This window comes from Lampetra fluviatilis, chromosome 13 (genome assembly GCF_964198595.1).
Source record: "Lampetra fluviatilis chromosome 13, kcLamFluv1.1, whole genome shotgun sequence".
In the NCBI taxonomy this organism is placed as follows: domain Eukaryota; kingdom Metazoa; phylum Chordata; class Hyperoartia; order Petromyzontiformes; family Petromyzontidae; genus Lampetra; species Lampetra fluviatilis.
The window spans coordinates 14060686-14084686 of record NC_136287.1 but is presented as its reverse complement, the minus strand read 5'-3'; the positions used below and the strand labels follow the sequence as shown (position 1 = coordinate 14084686).

The 24001-nt window shown below is 42.7% G+C and overlaps 1 protein-coding gene across 5 annotated transcripts in view; it reads right to left on the bottom strand.

Annotated features, from left to right (window-relative positions):
- Nucleotides 1-24001, bottom strand: part of UNC13B (unc-13 homolog B) — a 176022-nt gene that overhangs the window by 78860 nt on the left and 73161 nt on the right. For all 5 annotated transcript variants that reach the window (XM_078862355.1, XM_078862357.1, XM_078862358.1 and 2 more), the window contains 3 exons: nt 14113-14281; nt 13385-13596; nt 12526-12616 (listed from right to left, as the gene is read on the bottom strand). In XM_078862355.1, coding sequence (XP_078718481.1) covers nt 12526-12616; nt 13385-13596; nt 14113-14281 — 472 coding nt within the window. The remainder of the gene's footprint in view (nt 1-12525; nt 12617-13384; nt 13597-14112; nt 14282-24001) is intronic.

The following is a 24001-nucleotide window of genomic DNA, read 5'->3' as shown; positions in this document are numbered from 1 at the left end:
GGATTTTCAACAACACCACTGGACGTTGCTCCTCCTGGCTGCACGTGACAGCTGAGAGTGACCTCCAGGCGAGGCAGCAGCTCACAAACAAAGCGGCCGCACGGCACGCGAGAGCGACACGCCGTCGTGCGGGGACTCTAACACTCGAGGCTGGTCTGGTGACAAACGCAGGGCGACGGGAGGGGGTGGCCCATTGCTCAGGCGGGAGCGCAGGCAATCCCAGGGTGACCCGGCAACGCTGCTCATGTACAACGCAGAGATTCCCCCTTTTGCATCTCTGGCAAAGTCTGCATGTGCCACTGGGAAAGCGTCCTCCTCCTCCTCCTGCCCTCCTGTCCCACCCTCGATGCACGTTCACCAATCAGCCCATTACGCCCCCATCGTAGCGCCCTCACCGCTGCCAATCCCGATGTTAATTCCTAAGCTGCACACATTTGCTTTCTGCAATATGCCATAGTTGGCCTATGGCAATCGTTAAATCGAATAAAAAAACGCTTGAATTTTGTGTGACACTGTTCCTGTTAATTGTAATCTTTCCTTAAAGAGTCAATGTTGCGGAAATACCACAACTGTATGTATATACAAAAGGACACCGGTTGCAATAAAACACTTTAACACAGCTGCAACAGTCGAAGGTTATCCTTTGCAATTTAATGCAAAAAGACTCTGGCAGACCTAAACATCCTGGTTGCTATGCAGCAGACTAAACCATTCCAGTGAAGAGCGGTTAAAACCTGATTTCAATAACAATGGGTTTCTTGTGTTCCACTCGGGAGGTATTTGCTATTTTCTTAATCAGCAGTCCCTGCTGGGAGCCGATAAGATAATGCTGCAGGAATCAGCCCACTTACATGGCGCACATTTCACGGTGTTCTGCATGGCCATCTCTGTCTCCAAAACGACACATTGTGCCACAGGCACACTCAGCATAAACATCAGACTCACCCTGACACGTATTACTCTATTCATTAATAATCTCAGCCTTATCATGAAATGCACTCATAATGTGCGTACAAAATATATATAAAGAATGTGGTTCTTAACATCTCCATTGGCGAGCCTCAGCCAGGGGAGGCCATGCCATATTGTCATTGCAGAGGTCAGTCTGTGCATTGGTTAATCGCGGTACAACCTGGACAAATATACGATGTTAATATTAAGACATCAGCCCTCGGGCAGGAGCTTTGGGATTCGTAGCATTGTTAAAATGTGAGGGATCGTGCTATTGTGAGGAGGCCTTTATCCAGCAGTGGATAGATCGTGACTGCTGATGTAAACATTAAAAACAAACCCTTCCCCCTTCAACTATCCCAAATGAGATGTTCTGGTATACATAGCCAAGCAAGCTGAAAATAGGGCTACCTTAGTTATCGACATTTTGTGAGCCTGTTATCAAATGATCGAAATAAAAAAAGTATGGAATACGATAAAATAATAACAGTGCATTCTCTTGAGTCCAATATTTCCTTGTCGCTAAATAATAAAGATATAAAAATATTAATATAAGAATTCGGTTTTGCCAAATTTAACAGGTGTTTTGGAAATGTGTGCCAATGAGATGTCACATTACCATTAAGTGTTGGCTTAATTTATTTTACAAAATTTATCTCAGGTGCATTAGAATAATTTCAGGCACATTTTCCATTGATACATTACAAACTATGTAAAAAACTGGAGGAAGTTTCAAGCTGGAATGTCTTAAAACTGTGAGATTACCCGTCTAACTATAACCAGCATCGCAAGTTCTCAAAACATGGAACTCGCATGCTCATGGCCACGCTGTAAAATATTGCATGAGCAAGAATTAGTGGTAAAATGTGCTTCTGGGTGTTTGAGGAATAGAACCTGCAACCTCCAAGTGGACATAGCAAGCCAGAATGGTTGTGGCATGCAGGGTTTTCACTCCGAGACTATATGCCACAAGTCCATATTTGCCTCGTGGATGCTTTATAGATTTGTTTTGGCAGCCAGTGAGAGACCAAAGCATCAAATGCCTCATCAGGTCAAACTATCGAGAGGTGAAGCCATCTTAATTAAGGGAACATAAATCGTATACTTTAGAGAAAAATATATACATCATAGTATTAAAATGCAGCATTTAAAATTTTAAAAGGGGGAAAATATCGAAAATGCTATTCAGTTAAATGCCGAATACCATACTAGTTTACAAATATTCTTGGTTCTTTCGGTAAAGTCACGTAGAAGGGAAATAATAAAATAATAAAATAAAACAACACCTGATGATGATTGCTTGTGTTGCAATCGAAACGTCGTGAGAATTTTATTGTTGTAATTTAATTATTTTATTATTTAGCTTCTACGTGACTTTACCGAAAGAACCAAGAATATGAATCCCTGCAGTCACGAAAGCTTTAAATCGAAATTTAGTTTACAAATATTTCGCTATAAAAATGTAACGAGCAAGATTTACCTTCACTGCACAGAATTATCACGCGCATCTCAGGTAATCATTTTTCAGACTTTAAAAAAAACCTTAACCATAACAATTAGCCAAACACATGTTATCCATGAGCAATTACAGATAATGGGAGGTTACTCCTTTCGTCATGATACTGTCATTATGAAATTGGCAGATAAGAGGAAGAGCTGATGTGGAGAGGAAATAATGTGTAGCGAATCAGTTTCAGTTGGGAATAACAGGACCATGGATAGCACACATTGGACCGTACGTGTAATTATACATATTCAAGGCAGCCACCTGTGCCTTCCGAAGAAGCTATTTAAGGAAACGTGTTATACCCGTGAAAAAATAATGGCATTGTTCCAGACTGAATGTTTTTATCGAGCTCAGCAGATGCACACAGAATTTACATTCCTCCCCCAAAAGCACTCTGACAATTTCCTCCTCGTTCAGCTGGATACCGGTGCAGCAAGATACATCCGTGTACCGTACTCAAATGCTCCCTCGACATATGGTCACCTTTGAAAACCAGCACTGACCAACGTGGTAATGTACGGTAAAAAAAACCACCATGACCAACAAGGCAAGGCAGTCCTGCATTATAATCGTTTCTTTATCATTAAAGACGATATGACCTTCGTTTTACCAACATCTACACGAGGCGGAGAGCTGAAGGTTCGACTCACACAAACTATTTGTTTTGGTGTTATCCTAGTACTAAAGTTGTATTGCCAGGCCAGTGGTAGAAATTCCACAGCTTACACCTCGAAATCCTGGCAGACAGCGGGAAACTCCTTTCACCACCCCATTTTTAATCTTCATTAGATAAAAGACCCCTTTATGTTCAACACATAAACATTAAGGCAATGGGCAAACAATGACTTCACAGTGCTAAGAATTTCGTTGAGGCCAGATCACTTAATGCGCTATGTTCTCTTTGCAAGCGAATTCCAATATATTTGTAAAGGAAATAACATAGGATAGTGGATCACAGTGTATCACGCGCATACAAAAAAAGGTTGGCTAAAACTTGTAGCCAGACGACAAATATTAAATACTGCTATTTAGCACAAAGTAAGCTCGTACAAATTTGTCAGACCACATGGGAGAAATACAACTAATTTTACAACCAAGCAAATACAGTGCCACATGAACGTGTGATTTCCACCACTGAATCATGGCCATCAACAGCTATGAACGCCGCTTCGTGCTCGCTAGATAAGAGGGTCACGTGGACCCTTGACTTAAGACTCCAATGTCACCGCTCTTAACATTCTAATATTCATGCGGCACAGGAAAAATGCAGAACTTCAACATAAAATGAAGAGCTCACCAAACTATCAAAGGAGTAGTCTTTTGGTTGATTTTCAAACAATTATTTTTTTATTATCGCTGATGTGCCTGGCCACATGTGCTAGACTGACACATGTATATTTTTAGAAATGGTTACGTGCACTAAACAACAAAGAGTTAAGGTTTATCCCAACCAAGCTTCCAACTCTTTAATCCTGATGAAGCGTACAATCTATGAAGAGATTCACATGAGATGCGTGGACAAAACTACACCTTAACTGTTCCCAATTTAATGGCATCCAAATAAATAGCGGTTGAAACCGGTCGTTCACTTCGCTGTTTGGTTTGGTTCCATTCTATGGTTACAAGTCTGTGCCATGGCAACCGAACCTTAATGTTCCCCGTAAATGGTTGAAAAAGCAGCCGCACACGTTTTGCGCTATGGTCCAGTGATTCAACATGGACGGGTCATCGATGATGATGATGATGATTTGCCAATTGGCTCTATCACACAACTATAACTGCAATTTTGGCTCGAGTGAGTCATTGGTAAGTAACATATTTTTCAACCTCCATTTTCTTCTCGAAATAAAAATGTCCTGGAAGCATTTACGTTTCATCCAATGTGCAGGAACGAAATAGAAATTAAACATGCTTGTGTTTTGTCATTCGTTGTGTAGGCCGTCATTAAATGTGACGCCCTTCCCATTTATCTGCGTATTTTTAAAAGAAAATATTTTCTCGTTTTGCCCTGGTAATGTGATATTTTTATGGCCTACGTTTTACGTCAGACATTTTGAGAAGCCGTGGCTTTGAACGCTTAACAAATACTAATAATACACTTTTGTCCTGATTAATTAAAACATAAAAAAATATTTGACCTAATTAAATCACACACAATGTGGTTTAAACATTCTATGACTCGTAACTTTCTTTCAAATTTCCACTTTGTCAAACTGTAGCATCGAACCATGTTTATACGATACTGATGTCAACAAGTGTTTTGCTTAGCAGACCCGTGCGGCACCTACATTGCCTACTATTTATATCACTTAATTTTTCGATTTTTACCAACTGCCTAAACACACATAGCTCATTGTCAAGCATATAAAAGTCCAACAGTGTGATTCCTACACATTGGCGGAGAACTATTCACTTGTGATCATGAAGTCTATTTTAGCAAAACAAAAAGCCAAACATGGGCATGGGGGCCTTCAGCTGGCTCGACGATAGTGGCTGGACAAGTATGAGGGCAATTAAAATATGAGGCACATTTGGCAGAGGAGCTTGACAAGGAATTGTTTTGCGATCTGCCAGAGGCCAGAGGTTAGGATGTCACAAAAGGTGGACATCCTTGCTACGTTCGGCTTGCATCGTCAAAGTTCATGCTGGTGGGAATGTTTTTTTTTAAGTATCACCACTTCATCCAAAAAGGGATATTCACTAAGTATAGTAGGATAAGTCATCTTCAGCCATGACTCACAGCCTGGAAAGTAACCAGCCCTGCTGGTAGATCACTTCGCCATCCAAAATCCAGCAGATCAAACAGTCCAAGTGGTGATTCAAGATTAACAAGCAAGGCGTAATTAACTGTTCAGTCTCAAAGGTGGGATATATATAGTTGTGAGAAAATAACACAATGAGTTTGAACAGAGGGAGCACAGAGAGGGCAAGGATAGGACATTATTGAAATGTTTAAAATAAATACATTTAAACTCAATGTTTTATTTCAAGAAATGTTCTACAAAACGGATTACAATTTTAAGGTAGAGAGATGGTTGGGTGGTAACGTACTGGACTATGCACATTAACGGTTCCAGCGCAACACATTAAAACAAGCTCTATTCATTTATCATATCTTATATTTATTTATGAAGAGCAAGACATGGCATTTTTTCCTGCATCAAATGAATCATGCTATATATTAAAAAAAAAGGCTTGCTGGCTGTATTCCTGGATGGTGGGACGGAGGTTATGTCGAGATAGGCAGCTGCGTCCAAAGGACGTTTGGGTTGATAGTTTAATCTCAAAATATTTTTTTTCCGTAAATTATCATGAGGTTAGCGATTCGTACATTTTATACTCCATCTAGCAGTCGGTGTTCACATCCTTTTTAAGCTTCGTGATAGGCTGCATGAATATCAAAGGGATGTGCATGTCTTAATTTGTGTGAGCATGAAAAGATTCCATGACATTTGCACAAAGGCCTTTGAATGCAATCACGGTCCAATTTGGTGAATGAAATTAGATATTTTAAATTACAATGTCCCTTCTTGAATGCTTGCCGAAGTTAAACAATGCAAGTATATCAATTAGGGACAGAGGTTTCTCTGGCCAAAATCGCTGTTAGACTTCACCGACATTATGGTGGCTAAAACAACACTTTCGGAGAGACCACTTCATTAGATAACTGAACAAAAGTTTGTACTTCTGTCCTGGCAAAAAAAAAGCGCTAACCCTAAGCACAACAATGTAGGAGATTATATTGCCTCATGTTCATTCTATGCTCTCTTGGTACCCTATATAAAAGCAATGCGTTATCCGACAAGCCTATATCAATTTGTATAAACTGTACAACATTTGGCATATGTTGCAATTAGCGGTATCCTAGACTGTCTCATTAGTCTGCGATATATCTAAACACTACCGTCATGCTAATGAGCTCAAATCTACAGATACACGCACCCAGGAAATGATTGTGAGATCACATCGCTTTGAAGAAGACACACGTGACACAGCTAATTAAATCATTAAGAATAGATTACGCAAATCCATTTATATACAGACCATATGGAATGCTGTTTACTTGCATGAGACAATGGTGCAATATAAACATAAAAACACGAAAATCAAGAGAACATTTAACGTAAGGCAGTCAAAATTTTGTCTAAACGAGGAAAAGGACAAAATAAACAACGTGAGCAAAATTAGCATTTGGTTCTTCAGTGACAGGATTATAGTCTCCAAGGCATGGGCTTCAGAAAATCATGTGCAGTTCATAAAGACAGGTGACATGTGATGTCATTCCAGTGAAGGCAAGCTGTGCGTGACTTTCCTTGCCCCAGGAGAAAATCACAGTCGCACATTTCACTGCCTTCTTTTTCCCATTTCAACTCTTTGGGCATGCCCATGGTACTTGGTGGAGGAACGATTTGCTGAGCGAACATATTATTACAGTTCCTGCTGATTTTGGAATACATTTCCATCAAGATATTTTCACAGAAATACACAATAAGGGATTGGGATCGTTTTCCCATCTACATCCAGCTATTATTTTACTCACTTCACATTGTTCATGTGTTGTCCACTTAAAAAAATAATTAGCATATATGCACAAACTAAAAAAATGGATAATAAGTCTGCAGATCCTGCAGTGGTGAATTCATACTTTAGGATTTTTTTACTTATTTTTGTAGTCCGGATATATTTCAGATTTCAATGTGGACAATTTTGGATTTCTCTCAGATTATCAAATAATTCACATGATATGCTCATTAACCTGTATCCGTGAGAACAAAAGTGACATCACCCAATGCCACGGGAAGCCTCTTTTGGTGGGAAAAACGCAGATATGGCTTAATAAATATAGTTTTACATCAATCTAAAACGATTATTTTTCAGACCCAATTTTCCGATTTTTCACATAAATATGAAAATTGGGAACATGGGATGATGCCATCAATAGCTTAATTTTTTGTCTCAGTCATGTGTTTGCCTAATTTGTTTTGAGGCCTATGTAATACTTAATTTCAGCATTAATCATATCTGTAACAATAACCGTATAAACGAATTACACTCATGTCTTAAAAAATATTTTACCGTGAAAATATACTAATTCAATTGTAGGAGAATTTTAGATTTCGTTTTTTGCTGAGGAGTGTCTAGAAAATGTCAACGGAACAATAGAATTAACGAAAATGAGGACACGAGGTGAAAAGGTTAAAACAGCGAGAGAAGTGAAAGTGGTTGAGAGTATTGAGAGAGAGAGAGAGATGAGGTGAAAGGAGCATTTAGAGGTTTACACGGGGGATGAACTGGAGTGTCAGGGAAGGGAGTGAGTGGGGGGGAGGCCAAGGAGGTGACAGAATACAATTTGTAAGAACAAACGAGAGGGATATATATTTGATTGAAACAACGTGTAAGATGTTTGTTTCACTTGCATTGAATTCCCTTATGACTATTCAATAAGCACATCAATTTGACACAGACGCTGCATAGCTACGCATGAAATAACTGGTAAGACGTGCATTAATAGTAAAATGCATAACACATTGGATTAAGAGAAAGAGGTCAAGGCATGTTTAATTTTCTATTTAAAGCTTTCGTGACTGCAGGGATTCATCTTCTTGGTTCTTTCGGTAAAGTCACGTAGAAGGAAAATAATAAAAATAAAACATAATAAAATGTTTAATGTCGCAGTACGAGTTTTGGTGAGGTCATTCCTTGAGGTGGACATATCTGTGTACCTGTGCGGGTCAAAAAGCTGAACTTTAGCAAAGCAACTAAAACTAATAGTTTAGACTTTGAATACTGATGCAAGTGGAGGTTGCGAGTCATTCCATGCAGGAGCATGGCAAAATATATAATCAAGAGAAGAAGGTTGTGATGGGTGGGGTATGTGTGCAGAATAGAGGAGGGAGGCTAATAAGATAGGCGTTGGAATGGGTCACCAGTGGTAGATAGAATGGGTCACCAGTGGTAGATAGAATGGGTCACCAGTGGTAGATAGAATGGGTCACCAGTGGTAGATAGAATGGGTCACCAGTGGTAGATAGAATGGGTCACCAGTGGTAGATAGAATGGGTCACCAGTGGTAGATAGAATGGGTCACTAGTGATAGATAGAATGGGTATCCAGTGGTAGATAGAATGGGTCACCAGTGATAGATAGAATGGGTCACTAGTGGTAGATAGAATGGGTCACCAGTGGTAGATAGAATGGGTATCCAGTGGTAGATAGAATGGGTCACTAGTGATAGATAGAATGGGTCACTAGTGGTAGATAGAATGGGTCACCAGTGATAGATAGAATGGGTATCCAGTGGTAGATAGAATGGGTCACCAGTGGTAGATAGAATGGGTCACTAGTGGTAGATAGAATGGGTATCCAGTGGTAGATAGAATGGGTCACTAGTGGTAGATAGAATGGGTCACCAGTGGTAGATAGAATGGGTATCCAGTGATAGATAGAATGGGTCACCAGTGGTAGATAGAATGGGTATCCAGTGATAGATAGAATGGGTCACCAGTGGTAGATAGAATGGGTATCCAGTGATAGATAGAATGGGTCACCAGTGATAGATAGAATGGGTATCCAGTGATAGATAGAATGGGTCACCAGTGGTAGATAGAATGGGTCACTAGTGGTAGATAGAATGGGTATCCAGTGGTAGATAGAATGGGTCACCAGTGGTAGATAGAATGGGTCACCAGTGGTAGATAGAATGGGTACCCAGTGGTAGATAGAATGGGTCACCAGTGGTAGATAGAATGGGTATACAGTGGTAGATAGAATGGGTCACTAGTGATATATAGAATGGGTCACTAGTGGTAGATAGAATGGGTCACCAGTGATAGATAGAATGGGTATCCAGTGGTAGATAGAATGGGTATCCAGTGGTAGATAGAATGGGTATCCAGTGGTAGATAGAATGGGTCACTAGTGATAGATAGAATGGGTCACTAGTGGTAGATAGAATGGGTCACCAGTGGTAGATAGAATGGATGCCCGGTGGTAGATAGAATGGATGCCCGGTGGTAGATAGTGGGTACCCAGTGGTAGATAGAATGGGTCACCAGTGGTAGATAGAATGGACGCCCGGTGGTAGATAGTGGGTACCCAGTGGTAGATAGAATGGACGCCCGGTGGTAGATAGTGGGTACCCAGTGGTAGATAGAATGGGTCACCAGTGGTAGATAGAATGGATGCCCGGTGGTAGATAGTGGGTACCCAGTGGTAGATAGAATGGGTCACCAGTGGTAGATAGAATGGATGCCCAGTGGTAGATAGTGGGTACCCAGTGGTAGATGACCTAAGGCCAGATGGTGGGATATTGTAACGACAGATTTAGGTCAGACGCTAACTTTGCAGCAACTGCATAAACGTATCAGAAGGAAGGAAGCAGTCGCAAAGTGTGGTGGCATCGACAGCATTGCGTGTAACGGACTGCTGTTAAGACATCTCGACGTTCACATGAGCACAATACTAAATTAGAACAAAATCGGGCTGCATTTCACCAGTTATCAAGTGATGTGGGAAGCACAGCCTGCATCACCATTCTACGCAGATGTGAACACGTTATTGAAGGACTCCAAACCCACCCAAAACATGCGAATTTAACAAATCCAAGAAAAACAAACGGTCACAATTGCACCACGTGACTGAGACAAAAGGTGACGTCAGCTCAAGCTCCCATTGAATCCAGCAACATTACCAACATAGGCATCAGCATGACAATTGCTGATGAGATGAGACCTTTGCAGGAATACATGTAAACAAACATTCGCTACACATCTGCTGCTACTGATTTGAGAACGCTGCGTCAACAGCAATGCGTGAAAGTCCCCGTCACACATAGAATAACGGGCGAGGTAGACTCCGGCGCCAGTTTGTGTAGAAATTACATTTAAAAAAATACTGCATATTGAAAAATACCAAAAAATATAATGGGCATATGATGAACTGCGCTCAGTATAATGCACAAAATGAATCCACAAATACAAGTATTTTTTTCGCAAAGAAAATAGAATATATTACGATTTCCAATTAAATATATGGTACACAAGAGTATGCTTGCAAAAGAGAATCATGAATGCTAAACGATTCGCGCTGGAATTATAATGTCGTGTGTAGGCAGTATAACCCATTTTCAGTGGCTGTGGAGAGATTATTCTGAAAATGGCGGTGCATAAGCCTCGCTCAGTCTCCCAACGGCAACGTGTTGCAGCACACGGGAGCCCAGTCCGACGTGGACGCACCACACCATTGAGGCATTTCATAGGAGAGCAAATCCACACCGTGGCACCCTTCAGCACATTGCCAGGAGAAGCCAGCGAACCGCCATGACGTGCACAGCCCAGTAGATCATGACAATACACAAGACAGCGTATAAAAAATGTATACGACGAGAGAAGGAATGGTGGTGCAAGGGTTAGCGCACTGCGCTATCAACTCGGCTACCTGAGTTCGGCTCACATCAGTGGCGCTAACCAATGTACGGTCAAACATCCTCCCTGACCAACATGGAAGGCCTTCATCCAACAGCAGATTGCCAAAGGGCTGAAAAGTGTTCGTACATTTAAGATGATTTCGAAAACTACAGGTTGATACAGCATAGTACAAAGTGGGACACAGTGTCATGTAGGAGAGAGACAGAGGGTATTTCACTGTGAGAATGATTAAAACAAGATTTATCCCCACCCCACAGTGCTATGGAATAATAAACAATGATTTACCATTTTAACTTGTGAGTTAAATATCTCATTTTCTCAAGCATCCAAGAGTAGAATTTCAGAGAGCATTACAATGCACAACAGTATAACAAGGTACTGCATACTATTTAACAGCAAAGCCGAGCTATAGCATTCTACAAAGCGGATAAATAGAACACAGAACTGCACACAATTGGACAATGCATCGGAGCGCAGTGGCAATAAGTGATAAGAGAATGGAAGAGATCAGGACAGCTCTGTGCAACGCACTAATTTCCACACTCACAAGGATCCGTTTCAAGACCTGGTCCAGGCTGATTGAGAGCTAGAAAAAATCATGCTGTGAAATATAATGGATTCGGAAACAGGCAAATGGCACATCTTGGTTTACCCACCTTTTAAGCATAATTGCCGCAAATTCTCCCCACAGTACTTACGCCATACGGTCACCAACACCAAAGTGACAAGTAACAAACGTTCTACATTTGAAGCTTTCGTGACTGCAAGGAATCATATTCTTAGGTTTTTTCGGTAAAGTCACGTAGGTAAAACATCAAAATTAATGAAAATAAAATAAAAACAAAAACAAAAATCACGACGTTTGCCTCCGAAACGTCGTGATTTTTGTTTTTATTTTATTTTCATTAATTTTGATGTTTTACCTACGTGACTTTACCGAAAAAACCTAAGAATAAGTAACAAACGGGTAAGTGTGCAGTATCAAAGCGGGGCTATACACTTATTCCTCAGCATTTTGAAATGTGTTTGCAAATGCATATAAAGGACTCCGTTTGAACAAAGCATTTTGCAAGTGAAGCGAACATTGTGAAGATAGCCGTTTATGAATCTTGTCAGCATCTTATCTGTGATTACATGACAGTGTGAGGGGTTCATTAGAAGAAAAAAAACGCCGGGGTGACGTCGAATGGGTACGTGAGCTCACTCGATGGACATCCCCTTAAAAACGCCCTCGGGTCAAATAGGCTGCACCGTTGTCACAGGCAACTCCAGAAGGCAAACTTAGAAAGAGTTTTTAGAGGTCAGGTTGACCTTCGTGCATGAAAATGTGAGGGAGAAATGGGGGGGGGGGGCAAAATGAAACTCCCATGTACAACAGATGATGCGACCTTTTATTTTGTGCAAACTCTGCGCACAGTGCCCCTTGAGCAATGTGGAAGTGCTGCCCTCGCAGGTTACTCCAAAATGTGCGATTGGTTTTAAAATTGGTCCTCGGTGCATGAAGAGGCATTCCGAGCTTCTTGCGCAGACACAAGTGCGGATTTCGCCTTGGCAACCGCACCGCAGTACGCGCACGGCAACGGATACTGTTGCTAGGAGGAGATAGGGAAGTAACCGTTACCACGCCGACCGTTTCCCTACCTCGCGGATCTGCATCTGGACCTTGTGGATGGCACGTATCCAGCGCGCGCGCGCCGGGGTGAAGGGGCTTGGCCCCTCGTCGGACACGAACCTGCAGAGTGAACAAAGCCCTGCCGATCAGCACGTGCCCTTGTGCGGCGTGATACACGGCACATCCGCACAAGGGCATGCTTCATTCATTCAAAAGGGCCGTGCGTCCAGGAGTTTGTATAAAACAACATATAAGTCTAAAAAAATTGTCTCAAAAAATGTTGTCATTTGTAGAAATTTGACATCCAGGGGGTTTTATTTCCCACGGAATATTTTACGAGGTGCCACCCCCCCAACCCCAACTGCCAACCGTCCAAATCCAACCCTCCCAGGCAGGGAGGGGGTGGGAGTGGTGGAATTGGGATGAGGGTAGTATTTTTTCGGAGCCAAGCCATTGAAAGTTCCGGCTGAAATCATGCACTGCTGACATTCATTTCCAGATGAGCGTAATTCAATGTTACCATAACTATCGATCATATAATGCTATTAATTGGTTCCAGGCCAGATAAGTGGCAGCGAAATGTTAACTACCTCGCCTGGTTTAAAGGAGGTCGTGGGTTTGATCCCGACCCTCACGCCTATATATCTGCAGTTAACGTGTTCTCCCCGTGGTCGCGTGAATTTTTCTCCGGGTCCTCTGGTTTTTCCCTCCAAATTTAGAATCAACATGCGTTTAGAGTATCTATCTGCTATACACTTCCACATTATCAGCCACTTCGTTGAGCTATCGTTTGTGGCCAAGTTGCTTCTGAAAAAAAGCTACATAGCAGCTCAGTGAGCCTCACCTGATAAAATAGCGAGCGTGGGACACTCCCGCGCACACTCTCACCTGTCGGTGGGCCGAACGATGTTCGGCAGGCCCTCGTCGTTGTGCAGAGCCTCGCGGGCCTCCGGCTTGGCTTCGTGGCGGAGGGTCCCGGGCGAAGCGGCCTCCTCGCTGATGGGCTGCGTGTCGTCGGAGCCGTGGTACTCCCCACCCCGCTGGTGGTGGTACTCCTCTCGGTCGCTGTACGCACCCCGCGAGTCCTGCTCGGTGAGCACCTGGGCGCAACACAAAACGCGCACGCCGGAGCCTTGCATTTTTATGTCCTACCCCGGTGTGGGGAAGCGGTGAATACGGTGGGCATCGTGCCAATGGTCAGTTTCACAGGTAGTAGTACTATGCTTTCGCGACCAATATTGTCCGTAATGAAGGTTTTTTTTTGGGTAAGATCGCGTGAATATAAATGTGTTGTTACATCTTCCGCCAACCGACGTAGTCAATTCGTACGGTTTTGTCATGTAAACAGATCGGCAGATCCCAGGTGGTTTCATCACAAGCGAGCTTACTATAACCCACGCGAAATGTGGGAGGAAGGCAACCTTTGGTCGGCATGCATTATGTATGCACGAGGAAAGGTTATGGTGGTTTCAACACGAAAAGTTACGAATCGCCCTGCCATACGAGAGAATAGAACAGAGCAGCAAAGGTTGAAGGTTTTGGCGGCTGTAACGAAGCGGGACAGGATAATGTATGGACAGGTGGTGGTTAGTTACGGAGGAGCTTGGTGACAGCACCTTGCGGTAAGCGGAACTGCCCCGCGGGAAGCTGCTGGAGCTGCGGAAAGAGTGGCAGTCGAGCCCAGCCTCGTCCTCCTCCAGCTCATCCTGATCCAGCTCGCTCAGCTGCTCGGAACTCGCCTGGCTCAGGTTTGCCGAAGAGCCGTAGCTTCGGCTGCCACCAGGGCTGCAAGAGCCCGCGTGCACACAGCAACACATCTTACATGCTGCCGCAGAACCATAGTCGCCGTAACACTTCTGTGCACGAATACGCACGAGCGCACCTTAAAACACGTCCGTCAATAACGCTGCCCTGAAAGAGGACGAATTGTACGACAGGTGACGTTTGAGGGCAATGGAGGTTCCTCATAGCGGAGAGCATTACCCTAAAACGTCACGTGGTCTCGAAACATCGCCCATCGGTTTTATTTTCCTTTTTTTAGGGAAGCGTTATTGAAAAATGCGGCCAAGTGGTTTTGTTATTTGTGCTTGTGCACGACTAACGCAGTATTGCATATTTGTTTTGGTTCGATACAAAAACACGTGTGATGATCTAATCATATGTATATATTAAAAAGTATTATTTATTTACCAATTTATACAATTACCCAATTGTTATCAACATTTTATATTGTTTTATAACTGTACATTTTTACGGTTTAACGTTAGATATAGTAAGTAGCCTATATTCAAAATATAGATGACAATGAAAAAATATTAATATACATGTAAAAAATGTCATTTGGAGTGACACATTTGACAATCATACAATGCATGCAAATTATTCTATAAATACCAGAATTACAAAAAAACAACAAAAGCCATTCGCAATCAGTACAATAAACACACATTAAAAGCCAGAAGGGAAAAGCCAGCTAAACATTCACATTTAAAAGTGTAGGAAAGGTTTCAAATCGAACATCTACAAACACAGTGTGCTAAGGAGACACTAGATAAATGGTGAAAACCATTTATCATGCTGGATTTTCTACTGGCCTTTCGACACGCAGCAGGTCCATGGTTGCCACGGTTCCTGTGTCTGTCTTCAGTTCCTCATCACACGCCGGCATATTTATTGCAGGCTCCTTCAAGGAACTTACAAGGTCTGACTCTCCAATAACCTCCCCTCTGGAAACCTCTGAGAAAGTGCATTTTTCATTTCCCTCTGGTGGGTTTTCACCAACAGCATCTACACTAAGTTCAGTGTCGACTTCTGTCTGTATAACATCATCTGTCGCCGAAGCAGCCACATGGATCTCCATGACCTGCTCGTCACCCAACACAGAGTGAGAATGCTCAGAAATATTGTCCGGGATATTTACATTGTTGATGGCCTCAACAGAACTTGCCGGGCTAGTTACAGGTTCTGCCAGATCACCTCCTTTTGCATTTTCGGATTCCGAGTTAATAACCTCGCTTGCTGAAGTTTCAGTGCATGGTAGCTTCGTGGGTCCAGTGCGGTCATCGTCCTCTCTAGCTGCTCGAGTTTCCTGGGACGTGCGCTCGATATCTTTACTTTGTTGTTCGCTTGCAAAAGGAAGCTTGAATTTGCTAAAAATGCCACTCTCTTCCTTAGTTGTCTGGACCATTCTTCCCACTAGAGATGCATTTTTATCATAGAGACTAAAAAATGGACGCTTAAATTTCCCCATAAACCCCTCGTCTTGGGCAGGCACTGCTTCAATCTCGGTCTTTAAAGTGGACTCATGGGAATTTGGCAAAGCAGTAGAAGCTATACTTGTTTTCTGCTGGTCAGTCAATTCTACAGAAGGTGGCAATTCTCTCACAGGTGTGTCAACGTCCAAAGTTGGAGCCTTTTCTTCGATGGACAGGCTGTCATCTTCCAAGGTACTCAACTCGATTTCATTACCTACAGACTTTACGACACTTTGCTCTTCATAAGCATCACCTGCTTCCTGACTTTCCTCTTGTGTGATTGTAATGATTGGAACCTCCGTAATGGACTCGTCCGTACCAAATTCACCATCGACGTCAACCACATGCGCGTCTATTTTCTGCACATTTTCGTTGGTGGCTACAACCGAGGATTCATCATCTGCAATCAGCTGTTCTTTTGCTTCACTCTGATCAGGATGATGAGGGTCACTGTCGACGTTATCTTCACCTCTCTCCCAACTTTGTTCATTAGATGGCAGTGAACTCTCTGAGCATACATATGGCTGCAATTCATCAGACAAAAGCTCTGCCCTTGAAGCCTGATCCAAGGCCGGTGGTTGACTGTCAGTGACATTCACCTCAGAATGAGCCGGAGCAGCGCTCGAACATTTCGCTTCATTATTTTCGGGAGCATTCATGTCTGCACCCGGTGAGGCAAACATTTTAAATAATCCTCCCGTAGACATTTGCGGCAATGGTTTACTATCAAACATGTCTTTAAATGGAAGGTTAAATCCCCTCGCGCTTTCCGGTTTAGGCAGTGGAATCTTAACGGAAGACAACGACCCGAAAGAGAAAGATGACCCAAAGCTTGTGTTTGCACTCGGATCAGCTTGTGCCGAGGTCATAGTTTTCATTTTTGACATGAACCCGATGAATGAATCACCGGAGCTACTTGCAAAGGACTTGTCTTGCGTGGCTTGCTGGTCTTGAATAGTTTTTGAACTTTCAGCTTGAGTTGAAGTCATGGTTTTCATTTTTGACATGAAACCAGTGAACGTATCAACAGAACTACTTGCAAAGGACTTTTCTTGTGCAGTTTGGTGGATTTCTGCAGCTGCGAAATTTTCAATTAAAACATCATTCGCAGTAATGTGGGAATCATCGCAAGGTTTATCCTCAACGTACTGTTGGTCTTCTTGAATGTGTTCACCTAAATCCAACTTGTCTTGGGCATCTTCCAATTCATAATTTTCACATTGGTTTCCCAATTGTATTTGTTCATCAATAGATTCTTGTGACATTTCTGTCTTCTCTTCAATAATACAAGCATCCCCTTCTTCATAATAATCCTCATAGGCATTATTGTAGTCTTTTTCGCTGCCGTTACCATCGTAGGAAGATTCTCTAAACAGCTGCTCGCTATTCTCTTCATCACCGTGACTTTGCAAAGAAGAAATGTGTTCATCAGGAAAGTCATTCATCAAGGTCTGGTCAACATCTACATCAGCATCAACATTTTCATCATAAGAACAACCTGGAGTTTCGCTATTCAACAATGCTTGATCATCTACTTGATCACAATTATCATCCACGTCGACGTCCGTTAACATGCTGTCTTCACGTGCGGCCACATACTCTTGTGGTGTGACGATTTCTAAATGGTCGACATTTAGTTCGCTCTCCTTGCCTGGTGTGACTTCTTCTAACTGGGTATCATTTAACCTATTTTCCTTACTTTCTTCAAAGTCCAGCAATTCATGTTTGTGAAGATCTGACTGCAGTGGTAAAGCATCTTCTTCTATCTTGTCTGTCTTCTTGGTAAAGGGTATAGATGTATTGGCTGAAGACACTTCATGAATTGGAAAGCTGTGATGTGTTTCACTCTTGTGTACAGGAATTGCTTCTGCTTTGCCAGATGGTTGCTTTTCTTCAGCAAGGCTAAATCCAAACATACTGAACGACTTCATGTTATATTTTCCATCTGCAGGATCTTTCTTTTTCTCTGCTTCAGAATTGGACTTTGAAAAGAAGGATGAAATCTTCAAAGATCCACCAAAACCCTCTGGTTTCTGGGTATTTGTTTTGCTTTCGGATGAACCAATTGAAAACATTGAAGTGGAGAATTTATTTTCTGTGGAAGACGACTGTTGGTTGGTGGCAGGGCTCGAGAAGAAGGGTATCTTAAAAGTTCCAGAACCATCAGATTTCTCACTTTCTGTGTTGTCTCCCGACGAAGCAAAGGAGAGCAAAGAGAAAGATTTTGTTTGTGAAGTCACTGGTGGCTGATTATTGGCTGCACCAGACAGAAACCCAAAAAAGCCCTTATCCTCGGTTTGTTTAGATGAAGTTTTTTCATTTTGTGATGGTGCTTCATGCGAGATGTTTTGAAATTTCAACTTTTCAACAGTTTCCTGATGTTGATTGCTTGAGGCGTTTTGAGCGTTAGATGAAAACAAACTGGTCAGGCTTTGAGAAAGCCGTGTCGTTGTGCTCTGGGGAAGTTCTTTGCCAGTGGGTTTTGAGAAAAAACCAAACACACTCGTAGACCTTATTGGCTGCTTTATTTCATTATCTTCCTGAGTACTTGAAGACGTTTCCAAAGAAACTGTATCCAGTGTTGGTCCAGTTGTATCAAGAGCTGGTTGAGCCAAGGCATTTTGATGCACTGGTTTGATATCAACAATTTTAGACGTATCCTTTTCATTTTGCTTCATCGCGTCATCTTTTGAAATTGATCTGGTTAAATCACTGAACCGAAAATGTTCTTCAGCAGTCTTAGTTAAAACGCTGCGCTCTTCTGGAGTCTCTTGCTTTGACGCATAACATGTCTTTTGTCTCTGAAGCCTGCCTCTCGGTTCACTTAACTGCGTTTTTGTTGAAAGACTTGTCGTTGAATCAAGCTTATCAATCGAATGCATGGTACTTTCTGAAGGGCCCAAGTGCATCGATACAGGAACGGAAGCGGCCTTCTTCAATCCGGTTGTATTTGCCATAGATGACGAACTGCGCGGTCCAAGTGTTGCTTGCTGTGACACTGCCTGATTTTCGGGAGTGTTTCGGTTTGCGTTATCTTGGCCAAATGGCAAAAGTCCACTGAGGCTTTTAGGTAGAAGGCTCCCTTTGTTTAAAGGCCTACTGAATAGCGTAAATCCAAAAATACCTTGGTTCTGATCTGAGCTCATCGACTCGGCTACATTTTCCTTCGCCGTCTCCACGGAAGGCTTTGCTGTTTCTTTGCTTTCAAGGCTCATGAAATTTTTTATTGTGCCAAAAACTGATTTTTCTTCTTGAATAGGAGAATTTGAATTTTCTGCCATTTCATCCTTTTTAGGCTGCTGTAATTCATCTTTGCTCTGGCCAATGTTTAACAGGCTCTTAAAAAACGAAGGTGCAGATGATTCTTGCTGTGAAGGCTGGGTCGTTCCCCGAGCTTGGTTACTCCCATCCTCACCTCTCTCACTTTCTTGTAAAGTCTTTGTTTTCTGCAACACTGACTTGCTGCGTTTCATTTCCTCTGATGTAGATGCAGCACCCAGTTGTTTATGTGGCGGTGATTTACCCTCCTGATGCGTTGCCTTATTGTGACTTAGATCCCAACCAGAGTCCATCAATCCATGCACCTTCGAATTGTGCCTCGCTTCAGATTCCAAACCAACTTTTTTTTGGACATCTGAGTTTGCGTCACCATCTGTGGAACTAAATACTTTAAAGCTACTGAACAGGGAGGAGACTTTTTCCAACGGTTTCCACTTTTCTTGAAAGGCTCCAGATTCTTTAGCGTCATACTCCTCACTGCCAGTCTTGCTGTGTTTTTCAGAAACTAATGAACTAAAAATGCTGGATTTTTTGTGAAAGAGTGATGCAACAAATGAGTCTCCTGACTCAGATTTCTCCAATGTCAACATTGCAGATGCCGATTGCTGCACCGTTCTTTGCTGAACGTCCACAGAAATTGTATAAACTGGAAGAAAACGAACGGTACAATCGATCGGGATTTCTTCTTGCGGCTGAAGATAATCCTTCAAGACATTATGCTCAAACCATCCCTGATAATATGCAATGTCCCAGTGTAAGTCATCAATTCTTGATGAAGTCCACGAAAGATCCAGAGGACGTTCTTGTAATTCCCGAATTACCTTTTGGGATAAATTACTTACACAATCTGCATCAGCCTCCCAACAGTCAGGCCACTCATTCTCAAACTCTAAATAAGCATCGTCATCTTCATGAGGGTACTCGAGTGGGTTTTCGGCATGAAAAGTCCAAGCATAGTTTTCAAAGTCAGCGTAGTGAAACTCTATGTTGTTGTCATACCCGTGTGGATAATCCATTTCAGGAGAATACTCAGTGCACCACATGAAGCCATCGTGTTCACTGGCGTCAATACACAATGGACTGTCAATAACTTCTTCATTGACATATTGTGATTGGGCGAACAAAACATTGTCCAACCAAGCTTGCTGCTCTTTATGATACGTAACGGTAGCAAGATCTTGGTAACCCTCTAGACGTTCGAACATTGAAGACTCGGTGTATTCAGAGGGCCTATCAATGCCATGGGCAACTTCTTCTGAAAATAAGTATTGCCTCTCAGTGCTCGTTTTGTAGGGAGCATATGGAAACGATGACATGAGTTGCAGTGGCTCTTCCTGGGCCTCGCTATAAGAACCATCTCCCTTGGCCACTGACAAATCGGCAGCATTTTCACATCTTTCAAAGTGCATAGCCTCCAGATTATCCTGTGATGTATGCTGCTCAAACATGTTAGCATTAACTACCCTTTGATGATTTATACCTTGAGGACTGCTGTTAAAACAGGGTGCAATAACTATTCTCTCAACAGAACTGCATGCAGTCTGAGAGTAGAAATCTGGTAAATAGTAACTTTTTTGCCCATACTGAGAACATTCTGACTGGCTACTATCCAAATAGGTGTCTATATCAGCTTGTTGCTTTGCACAATGTTCTGCAATTAAGCTCTGGTCCGTGGCAATGCCTGTTACTTTGTCCGTTAGCAATTCTTCTTTCTTCGAGTCATAATATGGATACTTTGATTGCTGAATTTCCTTCACTCTATCATAATCAGATGACTTAACCGGAACATTCGATGCACATTGCTTTTCATCATGTGTGTCCAGTTTGCTGTCCGTTTTGACAAATGTATTTCGTGACTTTGATTCAATTGAGGAGTCGGCTTCACAGAGAATGTGTTTTATTTCAGAAGCACTAACCAAGGAAGCACCTTGACTTGACGTTGCAGTGTTGCGTGAATCCTGCACATTGCTACGGGAGCTAAATGAGGGGCGATGGCTATCTTCTGCCCCATTGCTGCCGGGAGTCTTTTTGTCAGTGGCTGTCACATCCGGATTCTCAGATGGCGAAAAAAATGGCAGCTTGAAACTTGAAAATAGCGACCGTTTAATTTCCTCGTTGGCATTCACAGTTGGTGTTGACTGGCTATCAGAATGTTTAAAAAGTGGAACACTGAGACGAGAAACCATAGACGGCTTGCGCTCTTCAACATCCGCCACATTCGTGGCCGGACCTTGCTTCTCCGTTGATGGGGGAAAAAATGGAAGTTTGAAGTGCGAAGCCAACGACGGCTTGCCTTCTTCTGCATTTGCCTCCACGTGGGTGGATTCTTTCTTCTGCGTAGACCCTAGAAATGGCAGCTTGGAGAAGAGCGATGAAGATGAGAGCAAAGACGTGATTCTCCCTTCGTGTGTGGCTTGTGTCCTTTCATTGTCAACAGGTGCGGCGGCAATATTACACAGTCTGGGTGACGAGACGCTTCCATCTTCAGCATCTGCACCATCTCCAATTACAGTACCCTTGGCGATGCAGGACGAGGAAGCTTTATCACCGAGTTTGTTGAATGTTTTTGTGTCCATTAAACCATTATCCTCCGCTAAGCACACACCACTGTTGCTCACTTCTTTGTGGACTAATATATCATTCATCCTTTGAGGAACGCATTTCTTCACCCCATCTGTTGCGCTCGTAGCTTCTGAGGATTTTGTTACGGAAAGAACGGAGGAGGCTATAGTGCAATCTTCCGAATTTATGTCAACTTTCGAAGTAATTACCTTCATTGAAGATTCAACGCTCACATCCCGAACAGTCTCTTCCTTCTTAGAAGTGGTGCTATTTTGTGAAAGAAAAAATGGAAAACTGAATGAAAGGGAAGAAGGCAAGTCCTTTTTGTCAGTCTTTGGATCTGCAGTTCTCTCAACTTTCGCAACATCTGTACTCCGGGTTGCAGGTGATAACGAAAGAAAGGCGGCATCCACAGACGCCCTTCTGGACGGGATGTGTTCAGGCTTTGCCTGGCTGATGTTATCTGTCGATGAGAAAAAGGAAAACTTAAAAGTACCCCCTGTGGCTGGTTTCGTTTCATCGGCATGCTTTGTGGAGAAGAGTGTATTTCCGAACGGCAGCTTAAATCCTCCGCCGGCAACTTCCGCATCATCTCTTGAAACGCGCTCCATTACTTCCGGAAAACAGGAACCCACCAGAGAAGATTCCGGAGTTGTGGACCTGCAAACCTCCAACATTGTTTTTGTCCCCAAAGCGGTATTTGCAGATGTTGGCGTGCTATCAACAACGCTCGTAACGTCACCGAGTGCCTGAGCAGAATCCCCAAAGAGCGTTGCTGACGACACAATTCCTATTTCAGACGTGTGGACACTTTCTGCGGGGGAGGAAACCGCTGCATCACCGCTGCAGCTTTGCTTAGGAACACTCTCTTCTGGCCGTGAAACATTATCTATCAGGTCTCTTGATAGGTTTGTTGAGCTAAAGAATGACTTGGAAATACTAAATACTTTAGACATTATAGATTCGGGTTTGCTTTGATCAGCGGATTCATCCCTTGTCTGTTCTGTGGCCACTTCTGATGCGTGCTTAACAAGTGGTTCAGCTGGTTGCATTTCCGAATGTGAAATTCCATCAGTGTCACCGATACTTCGTGACACTATATCACTACTGCTCGTCATTTCACGTTCAACTAACATATTATTGTCTTGCTGTAAAGATGCATCACTTATTTGACCGGCCAAAATGTCAACATGCAACTCCTGTCCACTTATCCGCGTGTGTTTAGGCTCAATATCAGTTCTGTCCAGTGCAGCTTGGCTCTGTGCAATAAATTCAGGCTTGTCATGAGCAGGAAAGTTTGTTTTCTGGCTCACAGATGATGATAAAAACGAGGCTTTCAATAATCTTGATAGAACATTTCCCTCCTTTGCATTGTCTTCTTCATTTGGTGGGAGGGACGGACTGCTGCTGCCGCAAGGCAAACTGGGTGTAGGAGCACTGCCTTTTTCGTGCTCATTCTCGCTTGCCGTGACATTTTTGGCAACGATTTGTGCGTCTTTATTCGAAATTTTCTTTTCAAGGGAATCCATTAGCGAGGAGAAGGCCTGTTTCATATTGCCCAGATTTGTGAGTGACACCGAACTTTCGCTAGTTTCCAGAGGCAAACTACTTGTTGGTAATTGCTCGGCTGTCTGCGAGTGTGGCTGCTGCACAGAATCCTTTTGCGATGTATCCTTGCGCAACTGTTCTGGCACCGTGTGCTTGTGCTCATTTGAACACTGGATATCCTGCGGATATTTTTGAACCTTTTCATCGGAACCACAATCGGAGAGAGAGGTGAACTTGTTGAATTCCTCTTGCTTTTCCACCAAATATTCAGAAACAGTATCAAACAGACACTGGAGTTCGTCCGTAGCGTCGATATACTGTACATTTGATTCTTCGTCTTTAAAATATTCATGGTCAACAATTTCAAGGGCAGCTTCATTTTCAACATAAATGTCTTCCACAACATCACCTTCCTCTATGAACTCAAATTCTTGAACGTAGTACTGATTATCTTGGAGACAAACAAAGTAATTATTTAATTGGTCTTCCGCAGTTTCTCCAGGAATGACTCTGAGATGGATGTGTTCTGGACTCCCCACACTTTCTGGGCTATTGATATCATCGTCCAACCACTCTGCCAGGGAGTCCCCAACAGAGCAAAGATCAACAGCATCAGCACCCATGGGTTTGCTTTTGCGAGGAGAACTTTGTTTATCATCTACATGGGAGTCTGTGGGTTTGAGCTTGTCAGAATCGTGCTGATATCCCTTGGTGGATACAGACGATGTTTTATTCTCGGGCAATGCCGCTTTGTGCAGTTGATGCTTGTCATGCTTCTGTCTTGATCTGGGTAGAGTATTGTACCTCTGTGGATAGACTCCCAGTGAATAAGCATCCGAGTTGACATTCTTTGACATGTTTG